The sequence below is a fragment of the Hemiscyllium ocellatum genome, chromosome 44, assembly GCF_020745735.1.
Source record: "Hemiscyllium ocellatum isolate sHemOce1 chromosome 44, sHemOce1.pat.X.cur, whole genome shotgun sequence".
Classification (NCBI taxonomy): domain Eukaryota; kingdom Metazoa; phylum Chordata; class Chondrichthyes; order Orectolobiformes; family Hemiscylliidae; genus Hemiscyllium; species Hemiscyllium ocellatum.
In genome coordinates this window covers 1200240-1227514 of record NC_083444.1, presented here as the reverse complement: position 1 = coordinate 1227514, position 27275 = coordinate 1200240, and the positions used below count along the sequence as shown (strand labels likewise).

Here is a 27275-nt window from a genome sequence, read left to right as displayed (position 1 = left end):
CCATCAAACACTCCCAGGATAGGGACAGCACGGGGTTAGATACAGAGTAAAGCTCCCTCTACACTGTCCCCCCATCAAACACTCCCAGGGACTGGGACAGCACGGGGTTAGATACAGAGTAAAGCTCCCTCTACACTGTTCCCCGTTACACATTCCTGAGTCCGGGGACAGGAATGAGGTGGTTTTCCAGTGTGTCTGTGAACAGTAATTCTCTCCGAGAGACGATAGGGGTGGGAGGTGAGGGGTGAGGAGAGAGGATTTCACTGTAATTCCGCCCCCCCCAGCCCCAGCCCCAGCCTGGGCTTACAGGTGGTAATGTCTGGAGGTGCGTAGCTGTCATTGATGTACAGGCTGGTGGGTTTGGCGATTTTCAGGTACACAATATCGGATGTGTTCTTCAGAGCAGCCACAGCATCTTCGTGCATGACATCTTCCAGCCCGACGTTGTTTACCTGAAGGGATGAACAGAGGGAACACTGCAGAAATACTGCCAGAATTTCACAGTCAGAGACCCCACCAATAACTCTCACATCTGGACCAACCATTGACAGCTCCTTCAAACTCTCTGGGTCCACAGTTAGCAGACAGAGAGCTGACAGTTACCTCCCCAAACATGCTCTTCAGTGGCAGTTTCTACCGGCCGCCTGTAAATCAAACACGACTCGACCCAGAGTCACAGCAGGGAATACACAGGTCACAGGGCCGTCGGCTTGGTCCAGGACAGTGGGTTTAAGGCACATCCCACAGGAGGGAGGGACAGAGAGAGAGAGAGAGAGAGAGACGGGAGTATTTAGGGAGATAGTCCCAGAGCGCAGGGCTCAGGCAGCTGCAGGCACTGCCCCCAATGGGGGAGCGATGGGAATCGGGGGATGGTCAAGGGGCTGGAATTGGAGGGGGTTACAGCGATAGGGAGGGGGTGTAGGGGCTGGAGGGGGTTACAGAGATAGGGAGGGGGTGTAGGGGCTGGAGGGGGTTACAGAGATAGGGAGGGGGTGTAGGGGCTGGAGGGGATTACAGAGATAGGGAGGGGGTGTAGGGGCTGGAGGGGATTACAGAGATAGGGAGGGGGTGTAGGGGCTGGAGGGGGTTACAGAGATAGGGAGGGGGTGTAGGGGCTGGAGGGGGTTACAGAGATAGGGAGGGGGTGTAGGGGCTGGAGGGGATTACAGAGATAGGGAGGTGGTGTAGGGGCTGGAGGGGGTTACAGAGATAGAGAGGGGGTGTAGGGGCTGGAGGGGATTACAGAGATAGGGAGGGGGTGTAGGGGCTGGAGGGGGTTACAGAGATAGGGAGGGGGTGTAGGGGCTGGAGGGGGTTACAGAGATAGGGAGGGGGTGTAGGGGCTGGAGGGGATGAATGGAGGGCTTTGTAAATATTGAAAGTTGCCACTGGAGCAGACGTTGGTGTCCATGATGGGAACGTGAGGGATCGGGGGAGTGGGTTTTCCCTGGGAGTTCGGAAATAGGACAGCAGTGTTCTTGGTGACTGTGGGAATACAGAGGGTGGAATGGGGAGTGGTCAGAGTGCAGTGGGTTGGAACAGTGCTGTCTGAACTGAGCAGAGGTTCCTGTGAATGGATTCTGTGCCAATGAGAGACCAGTGTGAAGGTGGAGGGCCATGACCAGAAACAGATCACAGTGGGCATCCTGTCCCTCGTCCAACCACCAGGGAGGGGGCAGTATCAGGGGAACGCTCGCACTGACTGGAGGGAATGTTCCCTCAGTAGTGAGTTGGGGTGGTGGGGAGGGGGTGTTGGTAGGGGGGGAGGTTGGTACGGGTCTGGAGCTCTGTGATACGCAGTTCGGGGACGGACTCACAGCCAGGATCTTGTCTCCGATCTGCAGACGGCCGTCCTTGTGAGCTGCTCCCCCATCGATGATCTTTGTGACGTAGATGCTGTTGTCTCCGGGAATGTGCTGATTCCCGATCCCACCAGCTATGCTAAATCCAAGGCCTGACGGGATACAAAACATTCAGCGTGCACAGCAGTGAGTAACGGGGTCACACTCAGCGCCAACGATACCCGAACCCCATGGATTAACCTTCCCAAAAACTCCCGAGTAGCAGAGAAATAGCGTGTAACGTTTATGCCAGGATAACAGGGATGGAACAGCCTGGGATCGCCTTCCCTTCAGAGACCGAGTGAGGGCTCGGGGGGGTCGCGGTGGGGAATGCTGACTCTCAGGACCCCAACGAGGATGGCCAACGGTAGGATGAGGTGAGTTCCCCAACAACTCCGAACCGAGACACAGGGATCTGAGCTCAGTGCTTCACACAAACCCCTCCGGGGAGATGCAGCAATCTGAACCAAGGACCCGGGATTCAGAGCTGGGGCCTTTGCTGGGTTATTGAGAACAGCCCCAGCCTTGTTCTGACTCACACAGATACAGAAGGTGAGGACCGTTTCATCGGTTGTTGGGGGATCCCACAACATCAACAATTGCTGCCTCAAAGGCGGCCAGAGAGGAAGCAGGAAACAACGTCGGGACAATGTTAGCAGCTCGATGTTTGGGATGCTCTCACTGTTGAAGCCTTGCTGGAGCGGTTGGTCAGAGTAACTGATTCTGGTCCCACAGTAACCACCCTCCCTGCTGTACCACACACACACTCTCCAGGAAAGGGACAATCTCCACAAGATGGGCATTCTAGGAAGGAGACCCAGCCTCACACAGCTTCAATGAGCTGTCAGGGACTTCCACAGCCTCCCAAGAGACTAAACAGCACTCGCATTTAACATCTTTCAACAGAACAGCACTCCCTCAGCGCTGACCCTCTGACAGTGCGGCGCTCCCTCAACACTGACCCTCCGACAGTGCGGCACTCCCTCAGCACTCACCCTCCAACAGTGCCCACTCCCTCAGCACTAACCCTCCGACAGTGCCCACTCCCTCAGCACTGACCCTCCGACAGTGCCCACTCCATCAGCACTGACCCTCCGACAATGCAGCACTCCCTCAGCACTGACCCCCCGACAGTGCGGCACTCCCTCAGCACTGACCCTCCGACAGTGCAGCACTCCCTCAGCACTGACCCTCCGACAGTGCAGCACTCCCTCAGCACTGACCCTCCGACAGTGCGGCGCTCCCTCAGCACTGACCCTCCGACAGTGCGGCGCTCCCTCAGCACTGACCCTCCGACAGTGCGGCGCTCCCTCAGCACTGACCCTCCGACAGTGCGGCGCTCCCTCAGCACTGACCCTCCGACAGTGCGGCACTCCCTCAGCACTGACCCTCCGACAGTGCGGCGCTCCCTCAGCACTGACCCTCCGACAGTGCAGCACTCCCTCAGCGCTGACCCTCTGACAGTGCGGCGCTCCCTCAGTGCTGTTTGGTGCTGGCTACTTTCTGAATGAACTCTGTATGACGTTATTTAAACGTGTTTATACAAAACCACGTTGACTGTGAGTGGGCATTCAGGTCCTGCCATAGCCTCCATAATAACAGATTCTGGGGCTATACCAACGTCTGATGTTACACTAACTAGCGTCTGGTTTCCTATCCAACTGTTTTTTCCTTAGTTATGATCGCTATTTCACAACCTGAAGGCAGCTTTTCATAAACTTGGGAATTGTAAAAACACAAAAGCAGGGAGTGTGCTGCCTCAGAAGTCCCTTCGCTGTCCCACACTTCTCTGTAACTCCACCAACACTGCCATGTGATTTATATTCTCGAAACTCATGACAAACACAAAATATCTTGTTCGTTTCACCATTATTCAGCGTTGCATTCCCAGACACACCTTTGAAATGATCAACAGCCTCTTTACTTATTCTTTCATCTCCGTGGAAACTCTTGCTATCTGTTTGTGTATTTCGAGCGTAATTTCGTTATTCCTTGCTGTTTGTTTTGTATGTCTGACCGATATTCTGCTGCCGAAAATGTGTTGTTGGAAAAGCGCAGCAGGTCAGGCAGCATCCAAGGAGCAGGAGATTCGTCGTTTTGGGCATAAGCCCTTCCTCAGGAATGCCCGAAATGTCGATTCTCCTGCTCCTTGGATGCTGCCTGACCTGCTGCGCTTTTCCAGCAACACATTTTCAGCTCTGATCTCCAGCATCTGCAGACCTCACTTTCTCTTCCAATGTTCTGCTGCTCTTTGTAGAATGAAGCTTTTCCTTTCAATCTGATCCTCCCGTCAGGTGCTAGTTCAATACAATGTTTGCCTCTTAAATGCCGGTCACTGCATCCAACCTTTGACTAAGTTTTCCAGGTGTTATTACCAGCCTCACACACCTTCATAATTCCTGTTAGTGCCATTTCTAACACTAAGGTGAGCCACACTCCTGCCTCCTTTAAGCTGAGAGTGAACTCCAGCACAAGTCTGTCTCGGAGTGGGGAGAACGGGACAATCTCAGTGCAGACTGGAGGAGCAGGAAGGATGGGGCAGTGGGGTGGGGAGGGGGCAGGTATAGACTCAGCAGAATACCTTCGAGAACTTGTCCATGGTTTTGGCACGACGTTATTCCCAGTGGAGGGCAATTACCTTTGGGTCCTTTGATCAGTTTAATCTCCATCAGTTTCTCGGCAGTTGGTTTCCTCCTCATCACGTACAGACGGACAATGGAGCCGGCTTCCTTTAGAGCCTCCACAGCGGTACTGTGTGTCACCTCCCTCACATCCACATCGTTCACAAACAAAATGCTGTCGTTTACCCTGTCACACGGGGAGAAGGGACGTTCCAGTCAGCTCACAGAATCAGCCACTCCGAATGAAACAGTTCCACCCTCTGTGTCTGTGAGTGTGTGTGAGAGAGACTGTGTGTGTGTGTGAGTGTGTGTGTGAGAGAGAGATTGTGTGTGTGATAATGTGTGTGTGAGAGAGAGAGTGTGTGTGTGTGTCTGTGAGTGTGTGTGTGTGTGTGTGTGAGAGAGAGTGTGTGTGAGAGAGAATGTATGTGTGAGTGTATGTGAGAGAGAGAGAATGTGTGTGAGATAATGTGTGTGAGAGAGAGAGTGTGTGTGAGAGAGAGTGTGTGTGTGTGTGTCTGTGAGTGTGTGTGTGTGTGAGAGAGAGTGTGTGTGTTTGAGAGAGAGAGTGTGTGTGTGTGTGTCTGTGTGTGAGAGAGAGAGAGAGAGAGTGTGTGTGTGTGTAAGAGAGTGTGTGTGTGAGGGAGAGTGTGTGTGAGAGAGAGAGTGTGAGTGTGAGGGGGAGTGTGTGTGTGAGGGAGAGGGTGTATGTGTGTGTAAGACAGTGTGTGTGTGTGTGAGAGAGAGTGTGTAAGTGTATCTGTGCATGTGTAATGGATAGTGTGTGTGAGAGAGTGGTGAGTGTGTATGTGAGGTAGAGTGTGTGTGTGTGTATGTGTACGAGGGAGAGACTGTATGCACGTGTAAGTGTCAGAGAGAGACAAAGAGTGCATGTGTGTGTGAGAGAAAGAGAGGGTGTGTGTGTGTGTGTGTGTGTGTGTGTGTGTGTGTGTGTGTGTGTGTGTGTGTGTGTGTGTGTGTGTGTGAACATCAGCTAACTGCACAGATACTACAGTCTCCGCCATGTGGTCTGTCAGAAAGCAAAGGATTCAGGGTAGGTCAGGACGATGGGAGCTATAGACCACAAAGATATGCAACTAGAGTTAGATACAGAGTAAAGCTCCCTCTACACTGTCCCCCCATCAAACACTCCCGGGGACAAGGACAGCACAGGGTTAGATACAGTGTAAAGCTCCCTCTACACTGTCCCCCCATCAAACACTCCCAGGACAGGGACAACACGGGGTTAGATACAGAGTAAAGCTCCCTCTACACTGTCCCCCCCATCAAACACTCCCAGGGACAGGGACAGCACGGGGTTAGATACAGAGTAAAGCTCCCTCTACACTGTCCCCCATCAAACACTCCCAGGGACAGGGACAGCACGGGGTTAGATACAGAGTAAAGCTCCCTCTACACTGTCCCCCATCAAACACTCCCAGGGACAGGGACAGCACAGGGTTAGATACAGAGTAAAGCTCCCTCTACACTGTCCCCCCATCAAACACTCCCAGGGACAGGGACAGCACGGGGTTAGATACAGAGTAAAGCTCCCTCTACACTGTCCCCCCATCAAACACTCCCAGGGACAGGGACAGCACGGGGTTAGATACAGAGTAAAGCTCCCTCTACACTGTCCCCCATCAAACACTCCCAGGACAGGGACAACACGGGGTTAGATACAGAGTAAAGCTCCCTCTACACTGTCCCCCCATCAAACACTCCCAGGGACTGGGACAGCATGGGGTTAGATACAGAGTAAAGCTCCCTCTACACTGTCCCCCCATCAAACACTCCCAGGGACAGGGACAGCACGGAGTTAGATACAGAGTAAAGCTCCCTCTACACTGTCCCCCATCAAACACTCCCAGGGACAGGGACAGCACGGGGTTAGATACAGGGTAAAGCTCCCTCTACACTGTCCCCCATCAAACACTCCCAGGGACAGGGACAGCACGGGGTTAGATACAGGGTAAAGCTCCCTCTACCCTGTCCCCCATCAAACACTCCCAGGGACAGGGACAGCACGGGGTTAGATACAGGGTAAAGCTCCCTCTACACTGTCCCCCCATCAAACACTCCCAGGGACAGGGACAGCACGGGGTTAGATACAGGGTAAAGCTCCCTCTACACATATGGAGCAAACATCCAGAAACACACACAACCGCAGACTGTCTGTCTGTCTGTCTGACTCTGTCTGTGTGACTAACTCTGACTGTCTGACTGACTGGGGTGTTGTGTCCCTGACCGTCCTGCCCTCCCTGACTGCGCAGGGGCTCGGTCAGTGCCCGTCCCTCTGTGTGTGCCAGGTGTACCTGAGCCTGCCATCCTGAGCTGCTGCACCTCCAGGGATGATCTTTGTGATGAAGATACTGGGATCGTCTCCAATGTGGGGGTTATCTGTCCCTCCTGCGATACTGAATCCAAGGCCTGAGTTCCCCTGGGAAAAGCCAGAAAACAGCATCTGCAGAGTTTCACAAGCATCGAGAGAGGTTTAGATTCTAAAATAAGGAAGACCAAAGGATAAGAGGGAGAATGGAAATGAGGTCAAAGATTAATTACAATATTACTGATCGGGTGAGCAGGCAGGAGGGGCCAAACGGCCTCCTGCTGGCCCCTGTTATTGCGGTTTTATGAAGAAAACAAACGGTGTCCTCTGTAACAGGACAAAGAGGAGACGGAGTCTCACTCAACAGCATCACCCGGGACCTGTAACTGAGTAAGGGGCTGCTGGCTGAGAATGGTGTGTGTCTGTGAGTGTGTGTGTGTGTGTGTGTGTGTGTGTAGGGGGGGAGTGTGGGTGTGTCTGTTTGTGTGTGTGTGTGTGTGCGTGTGTGGATGGGTGTATGAGTGAGTGAGTGCGTGTGTGTGTGGGTGGGTGTCTGTGTGTGTGAGTGAGTGTGTGTGAGTGTGTGTGGGTGTCTGTATCTGTGTGTATGTGATGTGTGTGTATGTGAGTGTGTGTGTTTGTGTGTGAGAGTGTGTGGGTGTGTGAGTGTGTGTGTGTGTGTGAGTGTGTGGGTGTCTGTGTGTGTGAGGTGTGTGTGTGAGTGTGTGTGTGTGAGTGTGTGTGGGTGTCTGTGTGTGTGTGAGGTGTGTGTGTGAGTGTGTGTGTGAGTGTGGGTGGGTGTCTGTGTGTGTGTGAGGTGTGTGTGTGAGTGTGTGTGTTTGAGTGTGGGAGAGAGTGTAAGAGTGTGCATGAATGCATGAGAGTGTAGGTGTGAGTGAGAATGTGACAGTGAGTGAGAGAGAGTGATTGAATGGGTGTATGAGTGCTAGTGTGAGAGTGAGTGTAAGAGGGAATGTGAGAGTGAGTGTGAGCAAGAGTGAGTGAAAGCAAGTGTGTGTATGAGAGAGAGTGAATGAGAGTGAGTGTGAGAGCGAGTGATGGAGTGAGAGAATATGAGTGTGCGTGAATGAAAATGAGTGTGACAGTGTGCGTGAATAAGTGAATGAGATTCAATGAATAAGAGTGAACATGAGTGAGTGTGAGAGTGATGTGGGTGTGTAAGTGTTGTGTGTGGAAGAGTGAGTGCAACTGCGAGAGTGATATAGGTGTAAGTGTGAGCGAGATGTGTGTGACAGTGATGCAAGAGTGTAAGAGTGAGAGTGAAGTGAGTGTAAGAGTGATGTGAGAGTGATGTGAGTGTGAGAGTGAAGTGAGTGTGAGAGTGATGTGAGTGTAAGAGTGATGTGAGTGTGAGAGTGAAGTGAGTGTGAGAGGGAGAGAGTGTGAGAGGGAGGGAGTGTGAGAGTGATGTGAGTGTGAGAGGGAGGGAGTGTGAGAGTGATGTGAATGTGAGAGGGAGGGAGTGTGAGAGTGATGTGAATGTGAGAGTGATGTGAATGTGAGAGGGAGGGAGTATGAGGGTGATGTGAGTGTGAGAGTGATGTGAGTGAGAGGGAGGGAGTGTGAGAGGGAGAGAGTGTGAGAGTGATGTGAGTGTGAGAGGGAGGGAGTGTGAGAGTGATGTGAGTGTGAGAGGGAGAGAGTGTGAGAGTGATGTGAGTGTGAGAGTGATGTGAGTGTGAGAGGGAGGGAGTGTGAGAGTGATGTGAGTGTGAGAGGGAGAGAGTGTGAGAGTGATGTGAGTGTGAGAGTGATGTGAGTGTGAGAGGGAGAGAGTGTGAGAGGGAGGGAGTGTGAGAGTGATGTGAGTGTGAGAGGGAGGGAGTGTGAGAGTGATGTGAGTGTGAGAGGGAGAGAGTGTGAGAGGGAGGGAGTGTGAGAGAGAGGGAGTATGAGGGTGATGTGAGTGTGAGAGTGATGTGAGTGAGAGGGAGGGAGTGTGAGAGGGAGAGAGTGTGAGAGTGATGTGAGTGTGAGAGGGAGGGAGTGTGAGAGTGATGTGAGTGTGAGAGGGAGAGAGTGTGAGAGTGATGTGAGTGTGAGAGTGATGTGAGTGTGAGAGGGAGGGAGTGTGAGAGTGATGTGAGTGTGAGAGGGAGAGAGTGTGAGAGTGATGTGAGTGTGAGAGTGATGTGAGTGTGAGAGGGAGAGAGTGTGAGAGGGAGGGAGTGTGAGAGTGATGTGAGTGTGAGGGGGAGGGAGTGTGAGAGTGATGTGAGTGTGAGAGGGAGAGAGTGTGAGAGGGAGAGAGTGTGAGAGTGATGTGAGTGTGAGAGGGACGGAATGTGAGAGTGATGTGAGTGTGAGAGGGAGGGAGTGTGAGAGTGATGTGAGTGTGAGAGTGATGTGAGTGTGAGAGGGAGGGAGTGTGAGAGTGATGTGAGTGTGAGAGGGAGGGAGTGTGAGAGTGATGTGAGTGTGAGAGTGATGTGAGTGTGAGAGTGATGTGAGTGTGAGAGGGAGGGAGTGTGAGAGTGATGTGAGTGTGAGAGTGATGTGAGTGTGAGAGGGAGGGAGTGTGAGAGTGATGTGAGTGTGAGAGGGAGGGAGTGTGAGAGTGATGTGAGTGTGAGAGTGATGTGAGTGTGAGAGGGAGGGAGTGTGAGAGTGATGTGAGTGTGAGAGTGATGTGAGTGTGAGAGGGAGGGAGTGTGAGAGTGATGTGAGTGTGAGAGGGAGGGAGTGTGAGAGTGATGTGAGTGTGAGAGGGATGTGAGTGTGAGAGTGATGTGAGTGTGAGAGGGAGGGAGTGTGAGAGTGATGTGAGTGTGAGAGTGATGTGAGTGTGAGAGGGAGGGAGTGTGAGAGTGATGTGAGTGTGAGAGGGATGTGAGTGTGAGAGTGATGTGAGTGTGAGAGGGAGGGAGTGTGAGAGTGATGTGAGTGTGAGAGTGATGTGAGTGTGAGAGGGAGGGAGTGTGAGAGTGATGTGAGTGTGAGAGGGAGGGAGTGTGAGAGTGATGTGAGTGTGAGAGTGATGTGAGAGTGATGTGAGTGTGAGAGGGAGGGAGTGTGAGAGGGAGGGAGTGTGAGAGTGATGTGAGTGTGAGAGGGAGGGAGTGTGAGAGTGATGTGAGTGTGAGAGGGAGGGAGTGTGAGAGGGAGGGAGTGTGAGAGGGAGGGAGTGTGAGAGTGATGTGAGTGTGAGAGGGAGGGAGTGTGAGAGTGATGTGAGTGTGAGAGGGATGTGAGTGTGAGAGTGATGTGAGTGTGAGAGGGAGGGAGTGTGAGAGTGATGTGAGTGTGAGAGTGATGTGAGTGTGAGAGGGAGGGAGTGTGAGAGTGATGTGAGTGTGAGAGTGATGTGAGTGTGAGAGGGAGGGAGTGTGAGAGTGATGTGAGTGTGAGAGGGAGGGAGTGTGAGAGTGATGTGAGTGTGAGAGTGATGTGAGAGTGATGTGAGTGTGAGAGGGAGGGAGTGTGAGAGGGAGGGAGTGTGAGAGTGATGTGAGTGTGAGAGGGAGGGAGTGTGAGAGTGATGTGAGTGTGAGAGGGAGGGAGTGTGAGAGTGATGTGAGTGTGAGAGTGATGTGAGAGTGATGTGAGTGTGAGAGGGAGGGAGTGTGAGAGGGAGGGAGTGTGAGAGTGATGTGAGTGTGAGAGGGAGGGAGTGTGAGAGGGATGTGAGTGTGAGAGGGAGGGAGTGTGAGAGGGATGTGAGTGTGAGAGGGAGGGAGTGTGAGAGTGATGTGAGTGTGAGAGTGATGTGAGAGTGATGTGAGTGTGAGAGGGAGGGAGTGTGAGAGGGAGGGAGTGTGAGAGGGAGGGAGTGTGAGAGGGATGTGAGTGTGAGAGGGAGGGAGTGTGAGAGGGATGTGAGTGTGAGAGGGAGGGAGTGTGAGAGGGAGGGAGTGTGAGAGGGATGTGAGTGTGAGAGGGAGGGAGTGTGAGAGGGATGTGAGTGTGAGAGGGAGGGAGTGTGAGAGGGAGGGAGTGTGAGAGGGATGTGTGGGGCTGGGTGGCAGTGGGGCAGTGTGGGAAGGCAGGAAGGGCGCTCAGTCACTTACTCGCTCCAGAGTAATTTCTTCATATTCAATCTCTCCGTCGGTGCCATTGATCTGTCAGAGAGAAACAGGCAGCGTCACATTCCTCTCTCCGAGCTCTCGGCCGTACTCCGGGGGGAGGCGAGAAACCTCCTCTTACCCAGAGCCCAGAGCGTGATCGAACACAAACACCACCCACAGGGAAAGGGCATCGCCTCCCATCTTTACCCCAACCAGATCACCCAGACCCAGGCTGCTGGAGCAGGGGGGATAGGATACTGGGGCAAAAGGAATGGACCTCCAATCTCTCAGCTCAAAGCAGCAGCCAGTGGGGCTGGAGGGGGTTACAGAGATAGGGAGGGGGTGTAGGGGCTGGAGGGGTTTACAGAGATAGGGAGGGGGTGTAGGGGCTGGAGGGGGTTACAGAGATAGGGAGGGGGTGTAGGTGTTTTGAGGGGGTTACAGAGATAGGGAGGGGATGTAGGGGCTGGAGGGGCGTTACAGAGATAGGGAGGGGGTTTAGGGGCTGGAGGGGGTTACAGAGATAGGGAGGGGGTGTAGGGGGTTATAGAGATAGGGAGGGGTTACAGAGATAGGGAGGGGGTTTAGGGGCTGGAGGGGGTTACAGAGATAGGGAGGGGGTGTAGGGGCTGGAGGGGGTTACAGAGATAGGGAGGGGGTGTAGGGGGTTATAGAGATAGGGAGGGGTTACAGAGATAGGGAGGGGGTGTAGGGGCTGGAGGGGGTTACAGAGATAGGGAGGGGGTGTAGGGGGTTACAGAGATAGGGAGGGGGTGTAGGGGGTTACAGAGATAGGGAGGGGTTGAAAGCCCTGAGGGATGTGAACACCATGGTGGGGATGATCAAACTGCAGTCCCACTGGGCCTGGACACGGTGAACATTTCTCCATGTGGCCAACTCGGTGACACTGCTCTGGGAGGGTCGGCTGTGCACAGGTTCCCTTCTGGATTGGACCTCGATTCCAATCCTGTGCCAATCGATGACCGGTCAAACAGTGTGTGACCTCAGCACGGGGATTAGGAAGTGTAGCCTCCTGGAGTGAGCAGGCCGGGGTAGGATTCCTGCACTGACACACACGTGTTCAAACTCAGCAACACCCTGACACTCTGGTGTTGATCTGGCCAAGAGGACTTACGTAAGGAGGTGCCTCCAGGGTCTCTGTGTTCACGATCACTGGGGGTGAGTTAGCCTGAGGGAAGAGATCAGAGACATCACGTCAGAGATGAACCTCTCTCGGGGATAATCACCACCGTCATGGACACGAAGCTTCAGATCGGAGAGCTCTCGGGAAACCGTGGTGCCATAGCAATATCACCAGCCGCATAGTCCGGCAGATACTCTGCCAACACAGCAAGAGATTGCTGGAGAAACTCAGCAGCTCTCCCAGAATGTACCGACACAGAAAGCACACCGTTAAGGTCTCGGGCCAGTGGCCCTCTTTCAGAACAGGCAACACACATTCAAATGTCACCCACAAGACCATGGGCAGAATTTAAATTCAATTTATAACATCTGGAATTGAGAGCTAGTCCCAGAGATCGGAACCACAGATCTATTTTGCTTCACTGATGATCCTCAGGTCAGGAATTCTGACTCCTTTATCTGGTCTGGCCTGGGCGTGATCCCAGACCCACAGCAGTGTGCTTCAGGTTTCAATCCCCTCTGAAAATGCCCAGCTCCATCACACAGTTCAGGGAGAGTGAGGAAGTCCAACATCCCACAGAAAGAATGAAGGCTCCCCTCCCAGAACCATCCAACAATTTGTTGGTGATGGTCAGACAGACACAGAGAGAGAGAGACAAGTCAGCAATCCAGAGAAATGGGGAGTTTATGATATCCGGTTATTCTGTGGAGCTGAATTCCCTGATGCTCACGTGACTGTAAGATAACTTTACTCTGGCACAGTATAACATAGGATGTGGAGTGGGTGAAAGTTGAGCGCAGCTGACCCACTTCCTGCCTTTAACACCTATTTCACATCTATATCTCTCCTCTATTACTGTTCTCACTCCCATTGCCTTCTGCTCTGGAGCACCATCACCATGTTTTCCTCCTCTCCCTCCGTCAACACCTTAAAAAACATTATCTCCAGCCCTCTTTCATTCAGAGCAGATTGGAATCACAGATACTGTCGAACTTGCTGAGTTCATCCAGCATTTTCTGTGACTGTATTCTTTTTTTCATTTCAGATCTCCAGCGCCCACGGGACTTTTGCTTTGCTTTGAGAGTTTTCCCCAGTGCCAACATCTGTCCCTCGACGGATGTCACACCCCCTTGTGAATGTAACCGTGGAGGGTTTTAAGTGGGACACTTTTTTGGAGAGGAGCCAATGTGAAAAAGCAGCAAAATGATACCTGGATCTGAGGGGATTGGTTTATGGGGAGTGAGACACAAACAAGGCCTCATATTCTCTTGAATTTTAGCCTTCAAGATATGGACAGGAAAAGACGGGGTGGATAAAGATAAACTATTTCCACTGATAGGGGGTTCTTGAACAAGAGGCAGGGTCTGAGCATTAGGGCCAGACCACGCAGGAGAAATTTTAGGCAGCCCTTCTGCACACACTAACGGTGACAGAGGTCCGGAACTCTCTTTCACAAACTGCAATGGATGCTGGCTCCATTGTTAATTTTAAATCAGGGATCAACACATGTTTGTTAAACAAGGATATTAAGCGACATGGGCCCAAGGCAGGTTAATGGGGTGAGACCAGATCGGCAATTATCTTGTTGAGGAGCAGAACAGGCGAGAAGGGCTGTGTCCCAGCAAGTTCAAACACAGGGGTAGGGGCCTTGGATGGCCTTGTGTTTACAGGAGATGGATCCTCTCTCACATCCACACTCATAATCAAACAGACAGCCCTCTCATACACACCCTCACACAGACACACCCCCTCACACAGACACCCCCCCCTCACACAGACACACACCCTCACACAGACACACCCCCTGACACAGACACACACCCCTCACACAGACACACACTCCCTCACACAGACACACACCCCTCACACAGGCACACACCCTCACACAGACACACACCTCACACAGACACACCCCCTCACACAGACACCCCCCCTCACACAGACACACACCCTGACACAGACACACACCCCTCACACAGACACACACCCCTCACACAGACACACATCCTCACACACACACACCCTCACACAGACACACCCCCTCACACAGACACACACCCTCACACAGACACACACCCCTCACACAGACACACATCCTCACACAGACACACCCTCACACAGACACACACCCCTCACACAGGCACACACCCTCACACAGACACACACCCCTCACACAGACACACACCCCTCACACAGACACACCCCCTGACACAGACACACACCTCACACAGACACACACCCCTCACACAGACACACATCCTCACACACACACACCCTCACACAGACACACCCCCTCACACAGACACACACCCTCACACAGACACACACCCCTCACACAGACACACCCCCTGACACAGACACACACCTCACACAGACACACACCCCTCACACAGACACACATCCTCACACACACACACCCTCACACAGACACACACCCCTCACACAGGCACACACCCTCACACAGACACACACCCTCACACAGACACACACCCTCACACAGACACACCCCCTGACACAGACACACACCTCACACAGACACACACCCCTCACACAGACACACATCCTCACACACACACCCCTCACACAGGCACACACCCTCACACAGACACACACCCCTCACACAGACACACACCCTCACACAGACACACACCCCTCACACAGACACACACCCTCACACAGACACACACCTCACACAGACACACACCCCTCACACAGACACACACCCTCACACAGACACACCCCCTCACACAGACACACACCCCTCACACAGACACACCCTCACACAGACACACCCCCTCACACAGACACACCCTCACACAGACACACACCTCACACAGACACACCCCCTCACACAGACACACACCCCTCACACAGACACACTCCCTCACACAGACACACACCCTCACACAGACACACTCTCACTCACACACACAGGGAGACACTCAGACTCACACACATACAGATACACACACACAGGGAGAGACAGAGACTCTCATACACTCACACACAGATACACACACAGGCAAACACACAGACTCTCACACTCACTCACACACACAGGGAGACACACAGACTCACTCACTCACACACAGATGCACACAATCTCACACAGACACATACACACACATAACACACAGAAGCACTCTCACACACAAACTCTAAGACATACACACAGGCACACACACGCACACACACACTCAGACATACACAAACACATTGACACACATACACTCATACACAGACACACACACTGACATAAACACACTGACACACATAGACACACACAGACACAGATACACACACAGACATAAACACACAGACACACACACACACACAGACATAAACACACACAGACACACACACACACAGACATACACACAAAGACATAAACACACACACACAGACATACACACACACAGACATAAACACACACACACACACATACACACACACAAACACAGAGATTCAGCTGTCCAGTCTCTGGGTCCCACCTTGCTGTCACAGAGAGCTGATATTGGAATAGCATTGAGCAGAAATGGGTGCAGTGTACCCACAAGGAGCTGATGGATAAGGCTGGCTCCTTTAAGAGAAAACAATAGCTGTGTTCCCTTGTATATTTTTATATCATCTTTCTAAAGCTGTTCACTCAATTATTCAAGAGAAATAGAGGAAACAAAGTGTTCTGGTTCCTCCTGCTGTGACGGGGTGAGTGGTGATTGGAGGACTTGGACACCTACCCTATTATTATACACTTCGCACTTTTTAATCAAACACAACATCAGCTGTTGATGAAAATTACGACCTGCCAAGGTTCAGTGCAGATGCTGGGAAATTCATTGTGTTTCTTGTGTTCTGCTGCGAAATCCAACCCCAGCTCCCCACACACAGCTTCTGGCAATTTGACAAGTCATGAGGTAATTTAAAACTTACATGTTCCCCCAGATCCCAGAAAGAGTCCCTCAACCATCTTCCCCACACTCCTGTATCTCAGCAGGTCGCTCTAACTGTCTTCCTACACTCCCGTATCTGGGAGGTCTCTCTCACCCCCCCCTCTCTCTCACACTCCTGTATCTGGGTGGTCTCTCTCACCCCCTCTCTCTCACACACACTCCTGTACCTGGGGAGGTCTCTCTCACCCCCCTCTCTCTCACACACACTCCTGTACCTGGGGAGGTCTCTCTCACCCCCTCTCTCTCTCTCTCACACTCCTGTATCTGGGGTGGTCTCTCTCACCCCCCTCTCTCTCACACACACTCCTGTACCTGGGGAGGTCTCTCTCAGCCCCTCTCTCTCTCTCTCACACTCCTGTATCTGGGGTGGTCTCTCTCACCCCCCTCTCTCTCACACACACTCCTGTACCTGGGGAGGTCTCTCTCACCCCCTCTCTCTCTCTCTCACACTCCTGTATCTGGGGTGGTCTCTCTCACCCCCTCTCTCTCACACACACCCCTGTATCTGGGGAGGTCTCTCTCACCCCCCCTCTCTCTCTCGCTCACACACCCCTGTATCTGGGGAGGTCTCTCTCACCCCCCCCCTCTCTCTCGCTCACACACCCCTGTATCTGCAGAAACTGACATGATGTACAATTGAGCTGTCAGGAGGGGGTACCTTTCAGCTTAAACCATGACCCCATCTCCCCAGGCGCTCTGGGGCTCTTGAGACCCATGGCTGCTGAGTTGAAGCCTTCTCCTCACTGTCATGTTGTTAATATTCATCACACCCAACAGGCCCACTGCTGGTAATCCCGGTGCTGTTGTTGGGCTGTGGCTGGGAGTACAATTCGCTGCTAATTCAATTGCAACAGCGAGGGGACCTCCACAAGTTTCTTTCTGTCTGTGAGATTCTGACGGGAATCCTGGACTGGTCAGAGGTGCCAGAGAAAGGCAAGTGCCTTTTGAACCTCCCCAGAGCCCGTTGTTCCCTCCTGCTGGTGTGTCAGTGTGGATGGTATAGAAGAAGCATGTCAATGCCATCCTGAACCCAGCAGGCCCTGGCAGCATGAGGGGACCGTTTCACTGACGGAATTCATGCTAACACCGGCCCTGGGAGGGTACCGTCGGCTGGCAGGGTCAGACCCTCCCTCCTGCTGGCTAAGTTATTGGAGGCTTTGTAAATCCATGGCTCTGCCTTTCAACAGGGTCATACTGATCCAACATTCCTCATGTTCACTCTCCTGCCCTTTTCCCATCGTTCCTGCCTTTAATTCCCTGATTGATCAAGAATCTAGGAACTCGGCCTTAATTAGACAAAAGGACTCAATGGGTGACATGGTGGCTCAGTGGTTAGCGCTGCTGCCTCCCAGCACCAGGGACCCGGGTTCAATTCCCACCCTCGGGAGACTGTCTGTGTGGAGTTTGCACGTTCTCCCGTGTCTGCGTGGGTTTCCTCCCACAGTCACAAAGATGTGCAGGTTGAGGTTGACCCTCCAACAGTGCCCACTCCCTCAGCACTGACCCTCCGACAGTGCGGCACTCCATCAGCACTGACCCTCCGACAGTGCCCACTCCCTCAGCACTGACCCTCCGACAGTGCGGCACTCCCTCAGCACTGACCCTCCGACAGTGCCCACTCCCTCAGCACTGACCCTCCGACAGTGCGGCACTCCCTCAGCACTGACCCTCTGACAGTACGGCACTCCCTCAGCACTGACCCTCCGACAGTGCGGCACTCCCTCAGCACTGACCCTCCGACAGTGCCCACTCCCTCAGCACTGACTCTCCGACAGTACGGCATTCCCTCAGCACTGACCCTCCGACAGTGCCCACTCCCTCAGCACTGACCCTCCGACAGTGCGGCACTCCCTCAGCACTGACCCTCCGACAGTGCGGCACTCCCTCAGCACTGACCCTCCGACAGTGCGGCACTCCCTCAGCACTGACCCTCCGACAGTGCGGCACTCCCTCAGCACTGACCCTCCGACAGTGCGGCACTCCCTCAGCACTGACCCTCCGACAGTGCCCACTCCCTCAGCACTGACTCTCCGACAGTACGGCATTCCCTCAGCACTGACCCTCCGACAGTGCCCACTCCCTCAGCACTGACCCTCCGACAGTGCGGCACTCCCTCAGCACTGACCCTCCGACAGTGCGGCACTCCCTCAGCACTGACCCTCCGACAGTGCGGCACTCCCTCAGCACTGACCCTCCGACAGTGCCCACTCCCTCAGCACTGACCCTCTGTAATTTATTTGACATTGCTGAAGATAGCATTGAACCTTCCTTTTCTCTGTTCACGGGGGGGTGTGAATTGTTGATGGGGCCAGTGTTTCTGTCCCCTCCCTCTGTTCCGTGAGCCGCTGTGTTCGCTGCCTTCCTCAACACATCTTTCTGGCTCGCTCAACTATTCCAGCGGGCACTACAGGAAATAAAAACTGAAAGAACTCTGGGTCTGTCAGTCAGAAAGAAACACAGAAGTTGCTCGAAAAGCCAGTCGGTCTGGCAGTGTCTGGGAAGGGAAATCAAAACGAATGCTTCAGGTCTGGCCACACTCGCTCAGAACTGAAATGGTAACTTTGATTTGTCTGCAAAGATGCTGCCAAACTTGCTGAGCTTTTCCAGCAACTTCTGTTTTCATGCCAACCAGCAGTGAAGACTGAAACCCGTTGCTGTGGATCAGGGGTATTGCAGAGGCCAGACTGGGCAGGGACAGCAGATTCCCTTCCCTCCAGGACACTGTGACCCCCGGAGGGTTTTATCAGAATCTAGGAGTCGCCATCAGTGAGACCAGCCTTTTAGATATTTCATTCAGCGTATTTAAATTCCAGGATGTGCTCAGGTGAGATCTGTCTCGCTGAAATGTGCTAACGGACTCCAAATGTACACCAATTCTCTTCAAAGTGTGAGAGGAGGACTTTGGACAGAACGCTCTGAAAGCCGTGCTGATGTGAAAGTGGAATGAGAGTGTATCAAGCAATTAGCAGATCAGCAACACCTTGTTCCCAAACCAGTGTGTACTTTACAGATACACTAGTGTTGGAGCCAGAAATATTCCTGATGAAGGGCTTATGCTCGAAACGTCGAATTCCCTATTCCTGAGATGCTGCCTAACCTGCTGTGCTTTGACCAGCAACACATTTTCAGCTGTGATCTCCAGCATCTGCAGACCTCATTTTTTACTCGAGCCAGAAATATCCACATCCAACTCCCCAAACAGGGCCCAGCAACCTTCTGGTGTAGGATGCACCTTCTCATAAGGGACTAATTACATCGGTCCCACAGCACAAGAGGAGGCCATTTGGACCGACGAGTCTGTGCTAGCGCCGGTACTCCACATGAGCCGTGAGATCATAGAAACCAAGAGCGAGAGAACACACATTTCAACCCTTCCACAGTCTCCTCTAATGTAATCTGTCACACGTGAGTTTTTCCCAGGCTGACTCAAAAGGATCGCTGCATGGCACCCTCATTTCAGGGACTGAGAGATCCAGTCACAGCAACCCCCTGTATCAGCGCATACAGAGCCCTGGGTTCTGGCTTTCCTTTCAGGTACGGGGGCTCCCATAAAACTACGGCTTCTGGCCAAACCCCTCACCATTTTCAATCCTGTGACAGGACTTTTCCATCACTCAGAGAGTCACAGAGATGTACAGCACGGAAACAGACCTTTCGGCCCAACCCGTCCATGCCTACCCAGATATCCCAGCCCAAACTAGTCCCACCTGCCAGCACCCAGCCCGTATCCCTCCAAACCCTTCCTATTCATAAACCCATCCAAAATGTTTTAATTGTACCAGCCTCCACCACATCCTCTGGCAACTCATTCCAAACACGTACCACCCTCTGGGTATGTGAAAAAGTTGCTTCTGTTAAATCTTTCCCCTTAAACCTGTGCCCTGTAGCTTTAGACTCAGTTAACCTGAGGAAGGAACCTGAGAGGGATATAGGCCAAGTGTTGGTAAATGGGATGAGATCGGTTTCGGATATATCTGGTCAGCATGGACGGGTTTCCGTGCTGTACACCTCTCTGTCTGTAATCCCTCAGGACCATCAGTGTTGCTTCTCCAGCACACCACTTCAAGCTGACATCCCCCTTGTTACTGTTCCCTTTCTGGGCAGGAACAGCTTCGCCTGATTTACTCTGTCCAGGTCACTGACCACCCTGAAAACCTCCATCAGATCTCCCCACCACCCCCCTCCCCACCACCCCACCTCTCCAAACAGAACAGTCCCAAACTCTCCAACTGACTCTCATCACTAATATTTCCCAACCGTGGAAGCATCGATCACAACCTAATGGCGCTCGGTGCCACATTCTGATTCATGACAGCTAGACAAATTCACAATCTGCAAATCAGTCGGTAGAACTCGGAATATGAGTGTGTTCGCTCACTCGCTGATGAACACCTTACAATCTACGGACAATGAGCCTGACCTCACAAAGCTGCTGATATGTTAACGGCACCAACAGCGAGTCCCTGTGGTTTATGTCCGAGGTCCTGCTCGCTTTACCCTCAGTCCACTTGCTCAGCCCAATGTTACCCATAACGGGGCAGGAGGTCACCAGGTTGCGATCCCATTCCAGAAACTGGTACACTTAAGAGTGCTGAGGGAGTGGGCACTGTCGGAGGGTCAGGGCTGAGGGAGTGGGCACTGTCGGAGGGTCAGGGCTGAGTGAGTGGGCACTGTCGGAGGGTCAGTGCTGAGGGAGTGGGCACTGTCAGAGGGTCAGTGCTGAGGGAGTGGGCATTGTCAGGGGTTCAGTGCTGAGGGAGTGGGCACTGTCGGAGGGTCAGTGCTGAGGGAGTGGGCACTGTCGGAGGGTCAGTGCTGAGGGAGTGCTGCATTGTCGGAGGGTCAGTGCTGAGGGAGTGGGCACAGTCGGAGGGTCAGTGCTGAGGGAGTGGGCACTGTCAGAGGGTCAGTGCTGAGGGAGTGGGCATTGTCAGGGGTTCAGTGCTGAGGGAGTGGACACTGTCGGAGGGTCAGTGCTGAGGGAGTGGGCACTGTCAGAGGGTCAGTGCTGAGGGAGTGCCGCACTGTCAGAGGGTCAGTGCTGAGGGAGTGCCGCACTGTCGGAGGGTCAGTGCTGATGGAGTGCTCCACTGTCGGAGGGTCAGTGCTGAGGGGGTGAGCACTGTCGGAGGGTCAGTGCTGAGGGAGTGCCGCACTGTCGGAGAGTCAGTGCTGAGGGAGTGGGCACTGTCGGAGGGTCAGTGCTGAGGGAGTGGGCACTGTCGGAGGGTCAGTGCTGAGGGAGTGCTGCACTGTCGGAGGGTCAGTGCTGAGGGAGTGGGCACTGTTGGAGGGTCAGTGCTGAGGGAGTGGGCACTGTCGGAGGGTCAGTGCTGAGGGAGTGGGCACTGTCGGAGGGTCAGTGCTGAGAGAGTGGGCACTGTCGGAGGGTCAGTGCTGAGGGAGTGGGCACTGTCGGAGGGTCAGTGCTGAGGGAGTGGGCACTGTCAGAGGGTCAGTGCTGAGGGGGGTGGGCACTGTCGGAGGGTCAGTGCTGAGGGAGTGGGCACTGTCGGAGGGTCAGTGCTGAGGGAGTGGGCACTGTCGGAGCGTCAGTGCTGAGGGAGTGGGCACTGTGGGAGGGTCAGTGCTGAGGGAGTGGGCACTGTCGGAGCGTCAGTGCTGAGGGAGTGGGCACTGTCGGAGGGTCAGTGCTGAGGGAGTGGGCACTGTCGGAGCGTCAGTGCTGAGGGAGTGGGCACTGTGGGAGGGTCAGTGCTGAGGGAGTGGGCACTGTTGGAGGGTCAGTGCTGAGGGAGTGGGCACTGTCGGAGCGTCAGTGCTGAGGGAGTGGGCACTGTGGGAGGGTCAGTGCTGAGGGAGTGGGCACTGTCGGAGCGTCAGTGCTGAGGGAGTGGGCACTGTCGGAGGGTCAGTGCTGAGGGAGTGGGCACTGTCGGAGCGTCAGTGCTGAGGGAGTGGGCACTGTGGGAGGGTCAGTGCTGAGGGAGTGGGCACTGTCGGAGGGTCAGTGCTGAGGGAGTGGGCACTGTCGGAGCGTCAGTGCTGAGGGAGTGGGCACTGTGGGAGGGTCAGTGCTGAGGGAGTGGGCACTGTTGGAGGGTCAGTGCTGAGGGAGTGGGCACTGTCGGAGGGTCAGTGCTGAGGGAGTGGGCACTGTGGGAGGGTCAGTGCTGAGGGAGTGGGCACTGTTGGAGGGTCAGTGCTGAGGGAGTGGGCACTGTCGGAGCGTCAGTGCTGAGGGAGTGGGCACTGTGGGAGGGTCAGTGCTGAGGGAGTGGGCACTGTTGGAGGGTCAGTGCTGAGGGAGTGGGCACTGTGACAAATGCTGACCTTGACACAGATGGCCACATTGTATGAATGGACAAATAAACAAGTCGGATTGGGATCTTGTTGTGTTCCTACATTATTCCCATTCCGGGGTGTTTCTTTTCAGCATTTTGTCAGTTCTGGAGCACTCTGTGAAGAGTCAAGGCTCCGATAAATGCAGCAGGAATTCAAATTCTGTCTTTCTGAGATCAATTACTGGCACCAGCAGGATGCTGTCTGTGGGATCCTGCCCTTCCTGTACTCTCCTGAATATCAGCACTCCCTCCCATTCACAGAATAACTCTCAGCATGAATCATTTGCAGATGCCTCAGTATAACAGCCTGCTATTAAAAATCCATTTCAATGAGACTGTCTCAGTGAACAGGACTCTAGATCGAGGCGAGAAATACAGGACAGTTCACAGGCTCATCGTCAACCCCATTGACTGGGGATGTGGGCACAATATTCACAACGCAACCTCACTGAGACCATGCTGTATCATACACACACACACACACACACACACACACATACAGACACACACAGAGGAACAGCAAGGCACACACAGACACAGACACACACAGGAACAGCAAGGCACAGACATACACAGACACACACAGGAACAGCAAGGCACACACAGACTCAGAACACACACACACACACACACACAGACACACACAGACACACACAGAGGAACAGCAAGGCACACACAGACAGACACACACAGGAACAGCAAGGCACACACAGACATAGAACACACACACACACACATACACACACACAGGAACAGTAAGGCACACACAGACACACACACACACAGTCACATCAGACTGCACTGCTAGTACATCACTGTTCCTGCAGCCCTAACCTCGGACAGGCTGAGGGGTGGGGGGTGGGGAGATTTTCATCCACCTCACAATACAATCAAAATGCCAGCCTTGATGAGTTGCCAGTTGAAACGGACTAGAAACCCGAGCTCCCTGCAGCCCTGACCTTACAGACACTCTCCGCTGGGAATTGCCAATCAGGAATCCCTGGGAGGGCAGCTGAATCCCAAGGCAAACCAACTCATAAGATGTTCTGACCTTAATTAGACAGGATGCTGAAGACTAATCCATCAGCAGGAATTATTTATCTTCAAAGAGAAGTACATAACTCACTGGCCAGAGTTGCAAATTAGTTCTTGCTAGAGCAACAACAACACAGATTTATATAGAGCCTTTAACATAATCAAATGTCTCAACACTGAAAGGAGCAGGGTGAAGTCAGAGAGTGAGTGGTGTAATGGCTTCAGAAACCCCCAGGTCTCAGGAGCCAGGCAGTTAAAGGAACAGTTCCCACTGGTGGGAATTCAGGGATGGTCAAAGGGCCGGAATTGGAGGGGGCTACACAGATAGGGAGGGGGTGTAGGGGCTGGAGGGGGTTACAGAGATAGGGAGGGGGTGTAGGGGCTGGAGGGGGTTACAGAGATAGGGAGGGGGTGTAGGGGCTGGTGGGGTTACAGAGATAGGGAGGGGGTGTAGGGGCTGGAGGGGGTTACAGAGATAGGGAGGGGGTGTAGGGGCTGGAGGGGTTACAGAGATAGGGAGGGGGTGTAGGGGCTGGAGGGGGTTACAGAGATAGGGAGGGGGTGTAGGGGCTGGTGGGGTTACAGAGATAGGGAGGGGGTGTAGGGGCTGGAGGGGGTTACAGAGATAGGGAGGGGGTGTAGGGGCTGGAGGGGTTACAGAGATAGGGAGGGGGTGTCAGGGCTGGAGTGTGCAAATGTGGTCTGGGTGATGACACGTGGGACGGTGCAGTTTGAAAGTTGCTGTTATACAAAGCTTGAACAAAAAGCACGATAAAACGTGTCGTCATCCGCGGGTGACTGAGATGGACGATAGAGAGGGAAGCAGAGGCCTGTGGTGGCTCTCTCAAAGACGGCAGAGCTGAGTATACAGGTAAACATTCCCATTCTCCCTCAGCCAGAGGGTACACCTTCCCGCCCACCTACAGCCAGAGGGTACACCTTCCTGCCCACCTACAGCCAGAGGGTACACCTTCCCACACACCTACAACCAGAGGGTACACCTTCCCACACACCTACAGCCAGAGGGTACACCTTCCCACCCACCTACAGCCAGAGGGTACACCTTCCCACACACCTACAACCAGAGGGTACACCTTCCCACCCACCTACAGCCAGAGGGTACACCTTCCCACACACCTACAGCCAGAGGGTACACCTTCCCGCCCACCTACAGCCAGAGGGTACACCTTCCCACCCACCTACAGCCAGAGGGTACACCTTCCCACCCACCTACAGCCAGAGGGTACACCTTCCCACCCACCCACAGCCAGAGGGTACACCTTCCTACCCACCCACAGCCAGAGGGTACACTTTCCCACCCACCCCCAGCCAGAGGGTACACCTTCCCGCTCTCCCTTATGGGAGGAATGAGCTGCCCACCTCACAGCTGAAACCCCAGCCCCACCAACTCCGATGGTATTAACTCTGCGCCATATCTGTGGACATTTCTGAATTTCCGACCCCCATTCTGCTCCGGTGGTGACAGTATCTCGGATTAATATTACCAAGTGCTGCCCACGTGAATGTTGGGCTACCTGGTGAAACTGTCTCACTGCCATTTGCTTCCTTCTCTGTATCTCATTAGCGCCCAGTTCTCCCGGTGCACCATCCCTCCTGCCCTTTCTCAGTTGCGCAGAGATGAAGACAATTGTTCCCGTTTCGCTGAGATTCCTGATGCCCTCGCCTCGCTGTGGCCAGCACAAAACACACAAAACCTTCAGCAGTGACGACAAAGGTGCTCACTGTGTGATGACGCACTCCTGAAAATTCACAGTCTGCAAATAAATTAGTCCTGACCCCTCCACCCCTGCTGCGTTCTGACTGACCTCCCCACATCAGGGCTGAACCTGCTGTTTGTCAGATTCCTCTGACTATTCAGCCCCTCAGCTCCTGCCCTCAGACCACAGAGACGCTGGACTGAAACCCTTCTCACCGGTGACCTTGAATCGCAGAGGTCGTGGGTTCACCGCTGTGGTTATGGGTCACGTTCGCAGTTGCCAGTTTTAAGCAAAGCCAAATCTCCTTTAATGAACTCTCAGGCCGTAGTTCGTGGGTTCACCTCCCAGCCTTGGGTGACAGAGACGAAGCTGGTAAATCTCAAAGCTGCCAAAACCCCAACCTCAATGAAGGCTAGGAGGAGGCAAGTCTAGAAAGGGTCAGAGTTCAGGTTTACTAGGCCTGGTATGGAGGGAAAGTTTTACAAGGAAAGGTTGAGGGACTTGAGGCTGTTTTCATTGGAGAGAGAAGGTTGAGGGGTGACTTAATTGAGACACATAAGATAAGCAGAGGGTTAGATTGGGCGGGCAGTGAGAGCCATTTTCCTCAGATGGTGATGGCTAACACGAGGGGACATGGCTTTGAGGGGTGATAGATACAGGACAGCTATCAGGGGTAGTTCCTTTACTCAAAGAGTAGTCACGGCCTGGAATATCCTACCTGCAACAGGGCACCAACTTTACAGTCACTTAAATGGTCATTGGATAGGCACATGGATGGGAATAGGATAGTATAGGTTAGATGGGCTTCAGATCGGTTTCACAGGTCAACGCAACATCCAGGGCAGAAGGGCCTGTACTACACTGAAATGTTCTGTGTTCTAAGTCTGACAGAGTTGCCAGGCTGGAGGGAAGTTGAAGCCAGGCGATGAGAGGCAGGAGCGAGACAGATTTATTGACAACGTGTGGAAAGGTAGATAGAGAAGGTGGCAGAAAAGTGACAGGAAGGAGAGAGGAAGGAGGGTACAGAAACAAAAGAAAGGACAACGCGATCAAGAAAGGAACAAATCCAGAAAATAAATAGATCATTGGCTTGTAATAGAAAGAACGATAAAGTGAAAGAGAGGGGAACAGAGAGGGAGAGAGATTCACCAAGTGCAAGGCAAACTGAACCAGAAAACAGAGAGGCAAAGAGGGAATGGAAGAGATGGGATATGAGACAGTAACTGTGGGATGGAAGGAAAGCAAGAAATCACTCCATCCCCCAACAGAGGTCAACGTCACTGGACAAGGGGGAGATCCATCTGGGAGCAGAGGCAGAGCATTGTAAGGAAAGAGAAAATGAAATTGGAATCTCGACTTTTTATTTAACAGGAATATTTGATCCGGAAGTCAATGTCTTTTGGAAGAACTCCCAGTGGAACAGCCACAACATTTACTTCCATTGAAAAGAAATTGATTGGACTCCCCTGACATCGGCTGGAATTCGGCACTCTTTCAAGACCAGTCTCTAAGGGAACAGTATCCATGGTTACTCCATAGTTACCATGAAGTGCCACAGGGGAGATGGGTTGTTTGACAGGATGGATAACTGGATTAAGGGCCCAGTTAGGTTCATGGCAATAATTAACATTTCTGCTCAATAACAATTAGTCTCTGTCACTCAGGGAGCCAGCCAATGCACTTTGGTCCTTTAGTCAGGGCGACCATTATCGTCACCTGCATTGACCTTTACACACACAGAAATAGGCCATTCAGCCCAACTGCTCCATGTTGTGTTTCTATTCAACACCAGTCTCATCCTAGCTCCTCTTCATCCCACTCTGTTACTCGATCTGTCACTAACTCATCAAGATTTGGATTTGCTGGTGTTGGACTGGGGTGTACAAGGTTAAACATCACACACCCCCCAGGTTATAATCCAACAGGATTAATTGGAACCACACTAGCTTTCGGAGCGCTGTTCCTGCATCAGGTGGTTGTGGAGTATAAAGTTGTGACAACCTTACTCTCCACAACCACCTGATGAAGGAGTGATGCTCCGAAAGCTAGTGTGCTTCCAATTAATCCTGTTGGACTATAACCTGGGGGGTGTGTGATGTTTAACTCCATCAAGCTACCTATAGGAAGGATGTCGTGAAACTTGAAAGGGTTCAGAAAAGATTTACAAGGATGTTGCCAGGGTTGGAGGATCTGAGCTACAGGGAGAGGCTGAACAGGCTGGGGCTGTTTTCCCTGGAGTGTCGGAGGCTGAGGGGTGACCTTATAGAGGTTTATAAAATCATGAGGGGCATGGATAGGATAAATAGA

General features: G+C 53.1%; 1 protein-coding gene across 1 annotated transcript in view; it reads right to left on the bottom strand.

Annotated features, from left to right (window-relative positions):
* LOC132835293 (disks large homolog 4-like) overlaps positions 1-27275 on the bottom strand; it is a 71536-nt gene that overhangs the window by 25100 nt on the left and 19161 nt on the right. The window contains exons 2-7 of the mRNA XM_060854713.1: positions 11952-12005; positions 10820-10870; positions 6778-6902; positions 4480-4649; positions 1818-1954; positions 308-452 (exon numbers count right to left, since the gene is read on the bottom strand). Coding sequence (XP_060710696.1) covers positions 308-452; positions 1818-1954; positions 4480-4649; positions 6778-6902; positions 10820-10870; positions 11952-12005 — 682 coding nt within the window. The remainder of the gene's footprint in view (positions 1-307; positions 453-1817; positions 1955-4479; positions 4650-6777; positions 6903-10819; positions 10871-11951; positions 12006-27275) is intronic.